The sequence below is a fragment of the Cavia porcellus genome, unplaced genomic scaffold, assembly GCF_034190915.1.
Source record: "Cavia porcellus strain 051 isolate PalLab524CR breed Dunkin Hartley unplaced genomic scaffold, mCavPor4.1 scaffold_18, whole genome shotgun sequence".
NCBI lineage: Eukaryota > Metazoa > Chordata > Mammalia > Rodentia > Caviidae > Cavia > Cavia porcellus.
The window spans coordinates 69,674,639-69,692,824 of NW_026947501.1; the positions used below are offsets into that span (position 1 = coordinate 69,674,639).

Sequence of the window (18,186 nt, forward strand, 5' to 3'; positions counted from 1 at the left end):
GAGGTGCTGTTTCAGATGTTCCTGTGTTTTTGTGCCCACCTCCAAGGTTGCTGGTAGAGACAGGTCACACTTTCCAAGAAGAGACCAGAGGGTTCATGACGACCATCTGGGGAAGGCAGAGTCAACTTGATTAGCTTAGGGATCTAACCTGGAGATTGGTGGGGCACCCTTCTGGTTGGGTCATGAAGACATAGCCTTCGGTCTACATCTGGTCCCCAGCCCCTTCCTCTCTGCAGTGTTCCCGTGCTCTGCTTCCTGGCTGCTATGAGCTGAGCAGCTCTGCTCCACTGTCCCCTTCTGCCATGATGCTCCTGCCTTGGAGCAAGCTGACCATACACTGAATCCCCTGAGACCGAGAGCCATTTAAATTGTGGGCATCAGGTCTTGTGTCCCAACAACAAAAAGCTGCTGGGACATCCTCCCTCTTCGTGAGTTAGGAGCTCATTCAGAGACAGACAGGAATCTGACAGATGGAGGCGGAAACACCCACTTTGTGGCTGACACAGTCATTCAGAAAACCCACACTTGCACCTGCATCACAAAGGGATTGCGAACACGTCAGCTCTGAAGTGCAATCACACTCAGCACCCAGGATTGGGAACAGTGATTGCCTGCAAGCCCCATTCATCAGCCAGACGCTGGCCAAGGAACAGGCAGGCAGAGGCAGTGCTGGGCAGGGCTGTGTCTTCCTACAGTCTGGCTCTCTGATGGGTCGCGTCTGCTCTCTGGGCTGCAGAGGGAGGACTGCCAAGAGGTCAGGGCATGCCCTCTGACCAATAGGAGTTCCCAGTCTGACAACAGGGAGCCAAACAAAAAGGCTGTGCCTATAGGCAGTGGCATAAAAAGCTGCCTAATGGCTTTCCTTCCCCATCAGCCCTCCTCCGCATCCATCTTTCTGTACAGGCCCTATGTGTTGAACATCCGAATGATTTATATGCCATACAGAAAATGGGTGCTTTGGTAGTCTGTGAGCTAGTCCCATGTGTGATGCTCTGGGCCGTGTGCCAGATGCAAGGACACAATGTGGGACAGGCATCAGGAGACATGGTCAGAATGCCACAAGGACAGTGCTCTGGAGCAGCAAGCACAGACTGCAATTCAGGAGAGGAGTACTCTGCTCCAACTTTCCCCATCACCATTTTTCACTGTGTCATCTTGGATCTGTTATTTAACCTCAGTCCTAATGGGTGCTGAGATTCAAAGGGTGATTCGTAACCATATTTACCTCAAAGGGGCAGTTGGAGAATTAAATTAGTGTATATCCTTAAAGCATTTGAGAGCTAGGTATGGTGGTGCACACCTGTGCTGAGACAGGAGAATTACTATAAATTCAAGACCAGCCTGGGCTACAAAGTAAGCTCAAGGCCAGCCTGAACTGCATAGTGAGACCTTGTCTTAAAAACACCAAACCAAACGAAACAGTAAAGCCTTTAAGGAGGAACCTGGTACATCATAAGCCCCATGTCAGTATTCAGTCCCATTACTGTAGGACCCGAAGGTGATTCCCCACTCCAGTGTCCCAGAGTTAGAGAAAGCTTCTTAAAGGAGACAGCCCCAGTCTAAGCAGTGTTTCTCACCTAGGCCCCATGTGCCTCCTTTGGGGCAGGGACCAAAGGCACTAAGCACTGTGGGATATTTAGAAGCATGGTCAACCTCTACACATAAGATGCTGGAAGTCCCCCACCAGCTGCAATAACAATCTATCTCCTGACATTGTCCAAGTCCAGGGTTCCCTGTGGAGTAAAACTGCTTCCCATTGGGAATGCTATAAACCAGGTAATGGGTGGCAGCCGAGAGCAGAGTGGTGGTACCCCAGGGATAAGGAGTAAGGCACTGAGTGGCAGCAAGAGAGTGTGGGTGTGTCCAGGGGCCTTGTCATGGCGCCAGACATCAACTCCAGGCTCCTTTTCGAACATTCCAGAGTCAAGTGAGCAGTCACTGCTGACTTCCTGGCTAAAACACTGGCTTTTGGCAAGGGCTGAGGAAGGTGGAAGCCATGAGCCCTGTCAGCCGCTGTACTCACGGTCCCCAAATAAAGAAGTGAAAAGCATCGGAGGGGATGAGTAGGCCGTGCGCCCTGATTCCATCACTGTATGTTATGAACACTCATCCGTGTCAGAATGTCACACTGGACCTCGTAAGTGTGTACAGCCATTATGTGTCAGCCAAACGACGTGTGTCTCACACCAGTGATTGATCGTTTTCCCCGGGCGGACCACAGTGCGGCCTGCTCTGGGTATTTGGAAGTTAGAGATACGAGATGGGCATCTTTCAGACAAGCACACAGGGTCTGCGGTATACCCTGGGAATAGGCACCAACTCCCACTTACTCAGATCTTTTTCTTCCCTTGACTTGATCTTTGGCTTGCTTATTATGAATTGTTAAATTTTAGAAGTCACTTGAGTCCTTTGGAAGGCAAAGTAGGAAATTTTTTAAAGTTTTTAAAAATGAAAAATAAGAAACCAGCATTGCACTCTTCATGTTGGCGTATTGCAACAGCCAGGCCAGGGGCCCTGCCTTCCTTGCTCACAACCTGCTGTGTCCCTGCAAGGGAAACCTCAGCACCCAGCTTTCTCCGTGGGTCGGGGGCATTGCACAGCTTCCTCGTCTGTGATCTCCACAACAGTATGCAACGCAGTTATGAGAGCATAGTTATAATTCTAGCCCAAGAAGAAGCAAAAAAGACAAAGATACAAAGCCACAGAGTGGCACAAAACTCCCGAGATATCAAACAAAAGGACACATTCTCTGTTCTTCAATAATTACATCAAGTCTCTTTAGCCAGATAGGGATTGGGGCCCAGGGCAAAATCTGAATCTGTAGCAAGAAAAAAAATTAAACATGACTTACTGCTTAAATTATTGTTCACTTTACATCTTGGTATTGTTCCTTTGTCCTCTTTAGAATTCATTCCAGTCTTAGTTTCCCCCTGAAAATTCACGGTGCTCCTCCAGAGTTCTGATGGAATATTGAGTGAAATGCCCTTTGACTGTTTGGCAGTGACTGAGAGTGAAGATTGCACTGATTGTTAATGTGATATCTCAATAGCCCATCATCAAGTAGAATACAAATTCAGTATCTGTGGGAGGTATGTTGTATTTCAATCCTGTGGCTTCTCTTTGGACATCTGAACCCTTCCATACGGCAACAATGCATGAAAAGTTGTACCAGGAGGCTCTTTTGTTCTGCTGTAATTTGACTGCATCCTCTCACAGTTCATGTGTGGGAAACTCTGTCCTCAAAGTCATAAATTAATGGCATTTGGAGATGAGGCTCATGGGAGGCAGTTAGGATTAGATGAGGTCATGTGGGTGGGGCACCAATGATGAGATTAGTGGCTTTGCAAGAAGAGGAAGTGAGACCAGACCTGGCAGTTTTTCTATGTCTCGCCATGGGATGCCATTGGCTATGTTAAGAAGACCCCCACTAGATGCCTACACCATGCTCTTGAACTTCCCACCCTTAGAGTCATAAATTAAATAAACTCTACTTGGTAAGTTACCCACTCTCAGGTATTTTGTTATAGTAATGGAAAACAGACTAAGACAAATCCTAAGTGACAACATTACAATATAAAACAGCTTAAGTCAAAAGCCATATGTACATGGGTACATATAAAGTTCAGGAATGGACCTATCTTCTGGCCAGATTGGAACTGCACCTCCACCAGCACCCAACTCTGTGTACAGCTCTCAGCCCTGCTTGGTTGTCTGCAGCCTCACTCTAACAGAGAGACCTGGTTTCCATGTGGAGCAGCAGAGCCCTGGACACGCTTGGCCACGGGCTCACAGGCTCCAGCCGAGTGAACCTAGAGGAAGCAAGCTTCTTTCTCAGCAGCCTCATGCACATCACAGAGAGCACTCCACAAGGTCCTGGTGACTCATTGCCACCCACTAGACCAGAGCCCCATGGGTTCCGCGTGCATCCTACGCAGCCAAGGATATTTATTTGCCCAGTTCTTTGTAGCATGGAAGGGCTGTGAGTCCTCTATCATCGGCAGAGGCGCACACTGAGGAAGGAGAATCTCAGACCAGTCAGCAGTGGGGGAACAAAGGACACTGTGAGACCAGACTGTCTGCAAACACATGTGGTCTCTCACACATACTTCTTAAGTACCAACAAGTGGGACCAGATGACAGCTCCACACACTGAGGCCAGCACTAACATGAATACCAAAGCTGGGCCAGGTCAGTGGAAATGGGAAAATAAGGGCTCAGTCCTCAGAACATTGGATGTAACAATCCTAAATGAAATCCGTGTGAACTGTGTGAGTGTGCACATGTGTGTGGTTATCCATAGGTAGGCTTTAGTCTAGAATTGCAAAGGTGGTTTAAAAATTTAAACACTTCACCTGCTCATAATAAAAATTCTTACAAGTCTGGAAAGAACTTTCTTATCTAGATAAATGATACACATCAAAGACGGCAGGTTGCTTGATACTGAGACACAATTCAAGTTCAGTACACTAATGTGTCCTCCATTGCCTTTAGTTAATGTTTTATTGTAAGCCTCAAATACTGATGCAAGATAAGAAAAATAAATACAGATAAATATTGGAATAATATAAGCGTGGCAGGTTTTTGAAGGAGATATAGCCATGTTCATATGGTAAGCCTGGAACATCGGAGCAAAAGCATTCATAGCTAAGAGATTAACCAAGTGCCTGGATAGAACATAAATACACGTGATCCCAGAGTTCCATTTTATCTTCCAATGACCAGTTAGTAAACCATTTTTAAGGACTATATGTATAATAACAATAAAAAGTATTTTTAAAATCTTGGGATAAAAATATGTACATGCTGAACCTTTAAGTAGAAAATTTTATGAAGCATTATTGATAAAACATTAAAGACTAGAATAAATAGATATTCCGTGTTCATGATTACAAAGATTCAGCATGTAAAAATATCTTTATATTTATCTGTGAGCCCAATATAAGTCCCACAAAAACCAGAGCAAAATTTCAAGAAATTGCATGTTTATTTTGGAATTGAACAGAAGAGAAACAGCACACAGATGGCTACAACAATGTTGAAGAAGATTAGAGAGGGGTGTTTGTCACATCAGCTATCAAGGCTGTCAACAATCACACTCCCAGGCTCCGATGTGGCAAGTTTGCATGTTTGATTTTCTATCTGTTATTGCTGGAGACTGGGTCTCTTAACTGATGGACAAGGAGGAACCATTGTGTCTGGGAAAGATCAGTGCCTCCAGCCTACAAGGCTCTGTGCGGACACCCAGCCATTCCCACAGTGCATCACTTGGGCAGCAGCCATGCGACAGACAAAGATTATCCATGTCCTGAGCCCAAGCTAGACACAGCTAGTGCCTTTCAGAGGGTATGGGCCACCCAGCAAGCCTCCTGGTCCACCTCTCTCCTGCCTGAGCCTGGCTTCCCCCAGCTCCTTAGTAAGGCTCAGACAGTACCACAGATGCCCAGGTGACCAGGTTTTGGCAAGCAGTGGCCAAGACCCTGGGGTGGTGGGGACAGGAGGAATGGTTCCCCAGGAACCACAGAGTCTCAGGCTCCCAGCCTCAGCCCCATGTGCCCTTCAAGGAGTCCCATTTCTATGCTGTGCCCACTCTGCACCTGTGTCCAGACAGAGCTTTGTGAAAGACCAGGCAGCCCAGGTCGCCTCTCAGACTGATGATTTTCCACACTCCTGAAAACGGACTCTAAAGTCCTTCCTTCTGTCATAGCTCATTTACTGCAATAACTGAATGCCACAGTCCAGGAAATTTACCCCCGGAAAGAAGCTGATTTAGCTCCCAATTCTGCAAGTCCAAGAGCATGTCACCAGCATCTTCTGGGCATCTGGGAGGGCCTTGTCGCTGGGTTACAGCAGGGCAGGGGACAACATTGGAGAAACAGGACTGCTTTCACCGTAAAGTACCCCACAATGGATACCCCACTAGTCTCCTAATCCATCAGTCCAGAGAGGGTTCATCCATGTGTGGAGGCAGAGCTCTGACCTGCTCACTGCTCCGCATGGCCCACCTCTCACTCCAGGCCACACTGGCTCTTCCCTCCCAGCTGTGAGACTCTCTTGGTTTTGTCCAGCCTCAGAGCCTTTGCATTTCTGTTCCTCTTATCAAACACAGTCTCCAACACTGATCGTTCAGTCCCCAGCCTTGCACACTAGTCTTAGCTCATGTGTCTGACTTCTGACTTCATTTCTTCACGGTCCATGTCACTCTCTGATGGACAGTGTCTCCTACCTGATGACCTAGGATGCAGGAAAAGAAGAACCAACCTGCTGTGCTGCTTCAGCACTGTGTGCCCTGCCCAGTGACTGCATATAGAGATATTGTGTTGGGAAGTGTTTGTTGAATGAATGAATTAATAAATGATGGTTCAGTGACAGACAAATAGACCTAAGAATCAGAGCATAAAATATAATGTTCTTTATTCTTTTAAATTTTTGATATCACAGAATTTAAAATTATATAAGAGACTTTAAAAGATAAAGTTTTCTAGATGTTAGTTACTCTTCTCTCATTGCTGAGACAAAATACTTGATGCCCAAAGTTAAAGAAGGAAAGGTTTACTCAGCTCATAGTTTGTAGAGCTGGCTCCGGGGCACAGTGGTATGGAAGATGAATTGCAGAGGAGAAACAGTTCATGGAGGACAGAAAGTAGCAAAGCAACCAGGGGGATCACAGCTCTTTCTGTCTTATCCAGGGTACTCAGGGCGGGTGGTGCTCACATCCTTAATCCTGGTGTCCTTCAGCCTAGCACTGCTCCGTGGACCAACCCCAGCATCACACACTCTAGATCCAGCCACCTCTAAAAAAGCCCCATCTGTGATTGCATAAGGCTTTGGAGGGACATCTGGGCGCAAGCCATAACACTAGGCAAAAGAATTTTCTTACTGAAACTTCTGACAATGGTGCCCTTGGACTCAGTAACGGGCAAATATCGAAATATCTAGGACCCTGCTGGGGGTTCCAGAGCAGCCTGGTGAGCACAGCCCAGGCCCCTTGGTCCTCGCTGCCCTTGGCAGCTGCCTCCTGTGGGAACTCATCCTGGACCCTGCTGGGCCTTGTACCCGTCTCTGCTCTCATGAATGAACTGCACTGTCCGGAGCCGCTTCCGTCCCGCGGAATGGAGCACACGAACACTCAGCCTCTGCAAGCACCTTTATTGACTGGGCAGCAACCTCAATACATGTCCGTCCTCGACGGCTTCTTCCGTGTTGTGCGTCGGGCACTTCCTATACTTGGGCTTATATAGCTAATGTTATCCAACCATGGGATTACACGTGGGGACAGGCGATTGGGCGGCAACAAGGAAGCAATCAATCATTACCATATATGGCGGGGACAGTAAGCCGAGCAAGAACCAGGAAGCAGGATGTGTGTGCCATCTTGGGCACACGATGGGCGGGGGAGCAGCGAGGCGGTAGGCGGACGCCATCCTGTGGCTATATTGTCATGGGTAATACGGCAGGCTCCCAACACTGCACCTTACCTCACTCTTGCTCATCCAAGACAACACAGTGACTCCTTAAGGCGGCTTATCAATCTTTGCTCAGCGTGTGAACAGTGGGGCCCCAACCCCCACCTTGTCTGAACCACAGCCTCGGTACTGCCCCGGACCCATGTTCCCCTCCCACCCACACTGCCTGCCTGGAGCGGACTCCCTCCCTCCCCACATCCACCTGCCCCACAAGGAAGCCTGGAGCTGCAGCCTGGGCGCCAGCCACTGTTAGACAAGTCCTCTTCCTCCAGGGGTTGTGTGCACCTTCAGGACAAGAACAGTTTCTTCCCCCATCCCCAGAACAGAGCTCAATGCCTATCACAAGTAGGTGCTCATTAGACACTGGGAAACTCATGATAAAGAGCTCCCCTTCCCGTCCTTTATCCTGGACAATCAGAAGCAGCAGAGGGATGGACAAGCAGAACGGCACAGCCCCTCTCTGACCCTAAGTCCCCGTCCCAGGAGGCTGCACAGCTGGGTGACACTTAAAGTCCCTCAACCTATTCACAGATGGTTTGTCACCTCTCCTGTGCCTGGAGCATGGGCAGGTCGCCTCTGTGAGGCTGTTGGTCAAGGTCACTGAAACACCATGCATGCGCAGTGGTACCCAATAGTACAGTCATCTTGGGGTGCTGGAGCTCTTGTCCCCAGCCTGACAGTGACCTGCCAGTCCCTCTGTCCCTCTGGGTCTCCGTGTGCTCTTCTGTTGAATGAGGGGAACAATGCAGTCCTGGTACTCAGAGGGACTGGGGAGTCCCAGCTCCCAGACACCATTCCCTAGTGTATTATACTATTCCATGCTTATGGTCCATGAGTCCACAAGGAACATCACAATGTCCTGTGATGTCACATGCCATTCTACCACTGCTTAACAACACCTCACTGTGCGTGCTAGTTCCTCAGTCCTTAGGAAGCCCAAATGCAATCTTTTAGAAAGTGAATTTAGTGTTGTATCCATTTTATGTTCAAAAACAATAGAAAACAAATACCCACCCTAAAACCTAGTGACTCAACACCACATGTTTCAGGCTCAGGTGCTGTGGTGGTGGGGGGTGGGGAGAGATCGGGCTCCACTGGGTGGTGGTTCTGCCCCCGTGAGGAATCTGCAGAATGCCCAGAGGTTTGGAGAGGCTGTCCATGGGAGTCTTCAGCTTCCCTTTCAGGGCCTCTCCTGGTGGCTTGGGATCCGCTTGTTCTCTCAGTGTCAGGACCTGAATTTCCTAGAGCATTGAGGGATTCTAGGAGCAAACTCCAAACGTCCAAGGTGGGGGGGGGGTGATAGAGAGCAGATCACAGGGACAGTGGGGAGGTCGTGTCATCGGACAGTGCAAGTCCAATGCATGTGGGTCAGACAGTATCCCATCACTGTGACAAATTACCTGAGGTGATCAGCCCATATGAGGTGACCAGCTCTAGTTCCAGAGGTTTCGGTCTGTGGCCCTGTGGCCTGCTGCTTTGGGCCTGGCGTGGCAGGTGCGTCATGGTGCAGGTACAGGGGTGCAGGAGGCTGCTCACCTCATGGGCACCAGGAAGGAAAGAGAAAGGGACTGGGCCTCAGTATCTGCTTTGATTCCATGCCCCTGGGGACCTCACTTCCTCCTGCTGGGCCCTCCCCTTAAAGGATCCAGTACCTCACAGCAGAGCCCAGGCTGGAGACAAAGCCTTTAATACGTGAGCCTTTGAGAACATTCAAAGTACAAATTATGCCTGCGAGGAATCACAGCATCTGTTGAAGGCACATGTTAGAGCCCAGCACCAGGTAAAACGCGTCTGCCAGCCATATGTAGTGACACACACCCGTAATCCCATAGAGAGTCTGTGGCAGAAAGATTGCAAGTGAGATCCTGCGTGCTGTAGTGACTTGGAAAGAGCTTGCCTCAAAATAAGGAACAAAAAGGGCCAGGACGTAAGTTAGTGAGCAACCCTGGTTATTCCCGGTACCAGAGATAAATGCATGCCTGCCAGAGCCTGGGGTCTAATGCCGGGAACCCTGCTTACTTTTCTCACACTGAGGATAAGGGGATCCACGGATGTGCGTGGCACGTGGAGCTGTGAACCTTTCCCCCCTTCCCCCTTTACCCAGAAACTCCATGATTTAGGCAGCATCTGCATCTCTCTCTGGACCTCTGTTCAATGTTTTGCTAAACAGGGGTACTGATCTTCAGGCTGCCGAGGGCCTCCTCCCTCACCTCTGTCCCCTGTGCCCCTAGGTACTCCTTCCAGGACGAAGAGGACATGTTCATGGTGGTGGACCTGCTGCTGGGTGGCGACCTTCGCTACCACCTGCAGCAGAATGTGCACTTCACAGAGGGCACGGTGAAGCTCTACATCTGCGAGCTGGCGCTGGCCCTGGAGTATCTGCAGAGGTGCCACATCATCCACAGGTACTGCGTGGGGACGCGTCCAGAAGTGGCCATGCAGCTTCCTTGTTGCCTTTACATTCCCTGCAGACAGACAGCTTCCTGCCTGGGTGGGGAAGAACTGCTGGGGCTGGGCACAGGGCTGCGGTTGGCCAGGGCTTTCCCACCCCGGGGTGTCTGGGATGGGCTGTCCCTCCTGTCCCAGGCCCGCAGAGCTACAGTGACATCATCCTGCTCATGAGTGAGGAGTGTGAGGGATGCTACTATCTTCCCCCCATCGTGGAGGATTTGTGCCACCTCACCCCACCATGCTGGCTCTGGGCTTGGCATAAAAGCTTGCACCCTGCTCCTCCTTGGGGACTGTGCCTCTCCCTGCCTGTACCCAGCAGTGTGTGTCCAGCACAGGTGAACAAAGCAAGTTGGCCATGGAGCAGCAGCTAAGCAAGAGGCCTCAGAAAGCTGTGGCTTCATCCTGAGGTCTTCCCCGGCCACAGGCAGGACTGCTGCAAATGGCTCCAAATGCGTTCACCTGTGTTCTGCGCTGGGCCCACCTGGCCTGCTTCTAGCATAAGTTTTTGGAAATGATAAAGACTTAGACTTCTAGGTGAAGAAAGCAAATTAAGTGTACATGTGCAAACTGCGGTATTTTCTCCCTTCTCAAATCCTAATGAAATTGTGGGAGCAATGTTAGATGCATAAGGGCGGGGAAACTGACTGGGGACTGACTAATGCCCGTTAGGAAATGGGAAGATGGGAGTGGTGCCTGGCGTAGGGCGGTCACACTCAGAAACTGAACTTTATGTCGTCGTCTGGAGGTTTGATTGATAGACACTAAAGAAAACCTCGCAGGCTCACAGATTGGCAGCCACTTCTCTGGAAGCAGGAGGTTGAAAAACAGGCTACAAGGAGATGAACAGGTTGAAAACCTCTAAGAAGCCCTGCAACCCCGGGCTGCGTCCAGGGAGAAGACAGAAGCCTGGTCCCCGAGGAGAGAACAGAGTGTCTGAGCTCAAGGTCTTTGTCCCTCCCGGGCTGGGATACTGCCCCAGAAGCAGCAAGATCATCTAATCCTGCGTATGTCAGGGTCAGAGAGTGGTGTCTGTGAGCCTGCATCCTCCAGGGAAAACACTGTTTGCACGACAGTGTAATGGAGCCAGACCAAGTGATGCCACTGGGAGCCCATGACCACTCAGCTGTGCCCCAGCAAGCACAAGCGCCTCATGTTCCTTACCCACTCCCAGCCAGGACCAGGGCCGTCCAGGGAGTCCAACACTGAGGGGTAAGCAATGACATGGAAAAAGAGCTACAAATTAACCAAGGTTCTGAAAACATTAAAGTAACTGGGATCAGTATTTTAGAGGGATAAGAGAAGCTTTTTGCAAGCATAAAATAAAACAGGGAGTTTTTCAACTCAGAGAACCTACTGAGCTCTTACAAATTAAAAATGCAAAACCAGAAATGAAAAACTCAAAAGCTATGTTGGAAGATAAAGTTTCTGTGCTCTTCCATCAAGCACAAGAAAGAGACAAGAAAAAAATGTGGGACAAAAGACAAGGAAGTTGGGATCATTTTAACAACATCAGAAGGAAAGAAGACATAGAGGGAGAAATCATTAATGAAATAATTAAAGAAAATCTCCCCAACCTGAAAGACAGGATCATCCAGATTGAAAATCCTTTCTCCAGGCTCAGACCCAGGGCAAGAACTGGATGCACAGCAAGTAAATTTCATGCTCCCTGAGTGTCCAGGAGAGAGCCCCTGGCCTTAAAGGGTGCAAGGACCAGGATAGTTTGAAGGACCAGGATAGTTTGCAGCAGAGGCTGGCAGGCAGCACAGGCATATTAATCAGCAGTGAGAGGGGGCATTTGCACAAGTCCTGAGTTTCAAGAACCTGCCTGCTGTGCACCTTCTTTAGAGTACAAGAAAAGCAGGTGTACCCTAAAATGAAGGAGTCAGTCAAGGAAGAGGAAGAAAGCTGGAGAAAGCTGGAACTCTAGTCCAAAAGAGAGACAGACAGGAGGTTCTGGGGTGACATTGAAGGATGTCTGTTGTCTGCAGTGTGGACTGAGTGACTTGGGAGAGCCTCCTCTGCCCAAGCCAGCTGGTGGGACTACTGATGGATCTGGCTGCAGTCAAAGAAGATTCATTCAGTTGGCAAAGGGTCTGAAGTTGAGTTAAATGAGAAATTCCTTTTGAGACCTCAACAACAAAAATTAAGACAATTGTTAGTTCCAGGGGCTGAAAACATTGTATCAGACATCAGGTACCATGCAGTTCACTACGTGGATCATCTCTGTGTATGCCGAATCAAATTGCCTGAAAACTGATCTCTGCAGATGTAGGAGGACTCTCTGGGGACCACAGAGGAGGGAGACAGACAGACAGACGTGTCTCCTGGAGGCTGTGGAGAGGCAAGCCTGCCAGAGCCTCAGTTTCCTTATTAGGGGACAACAGAGAGTCTGAAACTAAAATGTGAAAGGGGATTAAGTCTTTCACATAGAGATAAGGAATAAGTGTCGAACCTACAATATGAAAGGGATGGATAGAGGGATGGACAGATGGGTTCCTTCCAACACGCTTGGTCAAGCACAAAGCCAAGCCTGGGTTGGGCTAACAAGGATTTTTATCTCCAGCCTTGGTGGGCGTGGGTGAATTACTGAGCCCCTCCTATTTGATCTTTCAACCTCAGTTTCCTGATCTGACACCTGTGTGTCAGACTGGTACACAAATTCCATGAGACCAGGTTCACAAAGGCCTTCTCTGTGTATACAGGGCTGCCCAGAGGCGCCTCCTTCCCCTTACCTTTGGAGAACCTGACCTAGAAACTAAAATCCCGTCAGTGTGACTTCAGAATAAGGCACCGTTAAGCAACAGCTCGGTTTGCTTTTCATCACATTTGAACGGAGTCTCATTATTTCCACAACCATCTGGACCAGCAGCGTGTAAGCCCTGGAGAAAAGTGATGAGTGAGACTCTGCCGCTGCCCCACCCGTTCTAGGCCAAGACTGGGCCAAACGTTGCCACCCTGCAGCCTAGGGAGCTCCAGGGAGGGAAAGGGAGTGCAGAGAGAGGCTCTAGGTGGGAAGGCCTGTGATGGGAGCCTGCATCAGTGGGGCGGGGGTGGGGGGAGTGGGGGGGTGCCGCGCCGTCGGGGCTCTGTCTGTCTTCATTTACTGATGGATCGAAGCTCAGGAATGATGTCCTTGGGGAAAGAGCTTTCTGAAAGCCCTGTGAGTACCCAAGAGGGTTCTTCACCTGGAGTGGATTCCTCAAATCACGAGAGCGGGCCTCATGATGGAGCAAATCATGCAAAATCAAATGGATTCTGGGTATTACACTTTTGGGTATCTATACCACTGTAAAATACATACATATGTAAATATAAATTTAAATATATTTGAGTATGTGTATATGCACCTGTGGGCATGCAGGTTATAGCACACATGAATACATTTCATAGACACATAGAGCACACACAGAGTCGTTTCACTGAATCTTTGGTACAATAAAGCGAGCTGGGAGCTGTCATGACCCCCACTTTGCAGACACTGGGTGACTTGGCCCAGGACACAGCTGGCAGGACATCGAACCAGGCTTCAAGCTGAGGTCCCCCACTTGGACCACTGAGCCACATGGCGCCCCCAGCCTTCCAGTCACCAGAAACTAGTTCCAAAGTGCCTGTAGGGTTGAGTGTGCCTGTGTGTGCTACCATGCGACTAAGCACATGTACAGCCAGCCCATGGTGCCCTCACGGCCCCCAAGGCACAGCAGTGTAGCCCTGGTGTAGGTGAGGCTGCGACATTTCCTGGGGTTCAGCTTCAAACCTAAAGTCGCTGCCAGTGAGCCCTAGAATCAGAACACAGAAATGGAATCTGCCTCACAGACAGAGGCTCTGGGCTGCACCCCACCTTCCCAGGTGCAAGAGGAAGACTATGGCTCCATCCTTCCCAATCGCCCCCATCCGGCTAACTCACAGACAGCTCTGAGACAGAGAGAAGAGCCCCACTTCTTCGGAGGGTGTTCCTGACACCATATTATCTGAGCTTGGTTTCTGCTGTGTCCCTCCAACCCCTGCACCTTATCTCCTTCCTGCCTGTCACCCCCAAGTCACTATTTCCTGGTTATCAGCACTTGTTTCCAGGCAGCCGGGGAACACGAGTCCCCGGGCACAGGGACATTTTCCGTCTCATTCATTCCACGTTTTCAAGACACATTACACAGTGCCTGACTCATAGAGCATCTTCCTAAATACTGGTAAGAAGAAATAGTGAAGGAAAGGAGGGCAAGTTTGTGTCTAAATTATGAAGTATGATTAAAAATATAGCAAAAATTTTTTTATTTTAAAAACAAAATTTAAAAAAGATTAAAACAATACAGAATTTCAAAACAAAATAATAGGAAATTAACACTAGTTAATATATTGCACATGTTTTAAAATTTTTTCCAGTAAAAGCCACATTGTTACTAATTTCCTTCAAAATAGTTTTCATAGTCTTCTTGGCTTTAGGGAAGAGCCAGGAGGCGCACTGTGACAGATTCAGCAAAGGCGGTAGATGGGACCCCTTAATGCCATTATTTGACAGAAATCGCCGTAAATTGATTGAATTTATTCAGAACATGGAGACAACTGTGAAGACACTCATCATGAAAGAGGACTTCCAGAAATGCTTCAGAAAACAGAAGGAATAATGGGATAAATGAGTTCACAGTTACAGGGAAGTATTTTGAAGGAGTTAAAGGCAATATGTCTTTTACTGCAGTTTTTTTTAAACTCAAACACACACCATATTTTTTGAACCTGGCCTTGCGCTTAAAAATCAAAGTCATATGCCAAAAGCTGATATCCACATCATGTGACTTTTCTGCTCAGCTGGGGAGCCTGCATGGGAAAGTTTGTGGTGGAACCCATGCCACTAGCATGAAACTCCCCAGAAGTTTGGTGTTTGGTGTTAAAAATGTCCCTGAGTCTTGCATACCATTCCATTATGCCAACATGATTCTTGCAGTACAAAAAGTAATGCTCGAAAAAAATGTTCAACAAAAGATAGGTGGTGAAGGTAGCCCCAGGTTTTGAAGGTTGGGCGGGCCCTGTCAGCTGCTTCTGTCCACATGGGGAGCATGACCTGACACGAACAGAACTCCTCTGTGACGGAGGACCTGCATAATTGTCTCTTCTCTCCTGCTTTTAAAAACCCAATCCAAAGTCCCATAAATATGAGGAAGCCCTTTGTTCACTATTACAGACACAAGTTATCAGTCATCAGAGTTGGTTTAAACAGTATTTTTAGTCAAACTTTTCACCAGTGGGCTTGCCCATGTCAAATCATGGTCTGAAAATGCCTGAGGCCCATCAGAAGTCATTAGTTTCTCCAACAATACTTATTCACCTACACTCTGTCCACTGCCCATGCTTTTGAGGAAGAAAAATCACATGCTCAGCTCTTGTAGAGCAGTGACTTTTTCTGGCTCCTATGTGCAGGTAAAATGTATCAAGTTGCACCATTCAACCTCCTGTCTTCTCGAAGCTCTTGCCTTTTCCCGGCAAGCTGTGTTGTACTCTGCGGGACAGCGTGGACTGATTACTGTCACTTTTCTATATGGACCACTGCCTCGTGGTTGTGTCTTCTGAATCTTGCAAAGATAAACTATCTTGACTTTCAATAATATGGGAAAATTGCCTGTGTGCTTCTCCCAAAACACTGATCACAGAATGAGGCCAGGTTAGGGTTCCCATTTGCCCTTTGCACCTTCGTGGGACATCAGCTGTGTCCGCAGCACAGGGACAGGGATGACACCAAGTAGCAAAATAAGGCCCCAGTCCCGTGTCCACAGTGGGAAAGGCATCTCATTCAGGAATGCCAGTGCAAGTAGGATAGTGCAAGAGTCCAGGTCCCCCTAACCCACAGCCTGAGTGCCCTGCTCTCTCTGGGCCCAGTTCATGTCCCTCTTGATGAGCTGTAGAGTTCACAAGCAAGTGAGAACCTCTGATCTAATCCTCCTAGTGGTGGGGAAATGAGAATTTGAAAGGGAAAAATCCAGACCCCATAACCAAGGGCAGGAAGGTACTGGGCAGGCCTGTGTGTGGGAAGGTCTGGACCACTGTCTCTGTTACCAAAAGGGAACCATCACCTGGCACAGAGTGGTGGGGCTGATAAGAGGATGTGGATAGAGCGTCTGGCATCATGGAAAGTGCTCTGTGGCTGCAGCTCATTGACCTGGTGGGAGCTGCCAAGCTCTATGATGAAAGCTCTAGGATGATGTTTGTCTAACAACAGCCTGGCTGCCTTGGCCTGAGCTCAGTCACATCACTGAATCTCTCCAAGGTGCTGGTTTCTTTTCTGTAGATAAAAACACCACCTGTGGTGGGCAAAAAAACCTCCCTCCCCAAGCTATCTGCATCTTAATTCCCAGAGCTTGTGAGTATGGCCCTGAATGTCAGAAAGAAGTTAAGGCCTGGATAGAATTAAAAGTGCTCATCCACTATCCCTGAGATGGGAGAGTGGCAGATTCTCCTGGATTGTCTAGGTCGATCTAATTGTGTTAGTTCATTTCGCATTGCCTGAGGCTGGATACTCTAAAAAAAAAGAGAGATTTACTTAGCTGGAGATTGAAAGTCAGACCTGCACAGTGCTGGCTCCACTGAGGATCTCGTGATTGATAGCACCACAGTGAGAGTTTGTGCAGGGTGAGGTGCAATCACATGAGGGAACAGGGACACAGGTGGGAGCTGTGAGACCCCAGTAATCCTGTCTAAGGGTCTCAATAACTGAACAACCCTCCGCTAGGCTGCAGCTATTCAAGGTCCCACTATTCCTTACAATGCAGTGCTATAGACCAAACTTCCAACACATGATCCCTTAGGAGACACACTCAAACCATAGCACCACTGCTGCTGTTTAAAAGCAAAGGTTTTAAAGTGAAAGGGGAAGAGGAAGTGGTGCACCAAGAGAGGAACTCATTGCTGGTTGGCCATGGGGGAAGAGGCCGGGAAGAGGCCGGGAAGAGGCCAAGGGCCAAGACACAAAGGTGCTGCTACAACCAAGAGAAAGGAAGGAAACAGATTCTTCCCAGGTTCCCCGGAAGGAACCAAGTCCTGCTGGCATCTCGGCATTCCACATCGGACTTCTGACCTCCACAACTGTAAGACAATAAATGTTGTTTTAACACACAAAATTTGTGGTTCCTTGATACAGTAGCAAGAAGAAGCCAATGCTCCGCCTTACAGGAACACTGAGAAAGCAAACTGGAATCATGTGTGTTGCATGTTCAAGTTTAGTACCTAGGAGGTGCTGAGCCTCTGCTGTGATAGCCACCGTTAGCGCTCCACGCCGGACCTTGGGCACAAATCTCATGCTCTCTCCTAGCCCAGCCTCCTCGGCACCCTCCTCTGACTCCCCCCTTTTAGTACTATACTCACCAGGGGCTCCCTGCTTTCCTCTAGGCCCCTGCTGTTTTCCACAATGATCTCTCCTTAAGACATCTCCTAACCTGCCAGAGCCACCCAATTAACCTTTTCTTACCTGTCTGAACTCACAACCAGAGTCTAAAGTCATCAGGTCAGAGCAGAATTTCTCAACCTCAACACTACTGACATTTGGATGTTTCTCCTTTGGAGGTGCAGGGCCATCCTAAATGTCTAATTCATCTCTTCCTCTTACCTCCATGTTGTGACAATCAATCACATCTCCCAGCATTGGGAGATATACGTCCCAGAGTCAGCATGGCTCCTGGAGGAAACGGATTGTTTTAGGGATAAATTATCCCTGAGCCCTGCCCCAAACTACAGCTGTACAGTCTCCTTCTTCCTGAAGGAACACAGCTCTACAGAAGATGCTTTGCTTCTAGCTGGACTTGTGCCCCAAATCTCAGACTTATCTAAGATCAGAGCTGGACGATGTGGCACCCCAACCCTCCAGAGAGTTGGGCCTCAGCACCTTCAGACTAGAAGTGGAGTGTGCATCCCATCCAAAAGTGCCAAGACGGTGCCCAGCAGCAGGCAGTGAGAAAGGTTGTCCGTGGAAGTGCCGAGCAGGCACACACCGCCACCCACTAGGGCAGGCCATTTTCTGGACAGGACTGCAGTGAGGGAGGGAAAACAGGAGCATCACCGCTGAGCTCATCTTTGTAGCACAGGGAGCAGCCCACCAGGAAATGCAGCCTGGTCCACAGCCTAGACCTTGACCTCTAAGAGGAGATGGTGGAGAAGAAGAGAGGAGGAGTAAAGAGCTAGTGTTGAGTGCTGCATTACGTTCCTGTAGCTTCTGCAACAAATTACTAAATCTTACTGGCTGAAAGCAACTGAAATGCATTCTCGTGCAATTTTGGAGGACAGAAGTATAAAA

General features: G+C 48.8%; 1 protein-coding gene across 1 annotated transcript in view; it reads left to right on the plus strand.

Annotated features, from left to right (window-relative positions):
• Stk32b (serine/threonine kinase 32B) overlaps positions 1 to 18,186 on the plus strand; it is a 336,180-nt gene that overhangs the window by 207,887 nt on the left and 110,107 nt on the right. The window contains exon 4 of the mRNA XM_063230171.1: positions 9,695 to 9,868. Within this exon, the coding sequence (XP_063086241.1) occupies positions 9,695 to 9,868 (174 nt within the window). The remainder of the gene's footprint in view (positions 1 to 9,694; positions 9,869 to 18,186) is intronic.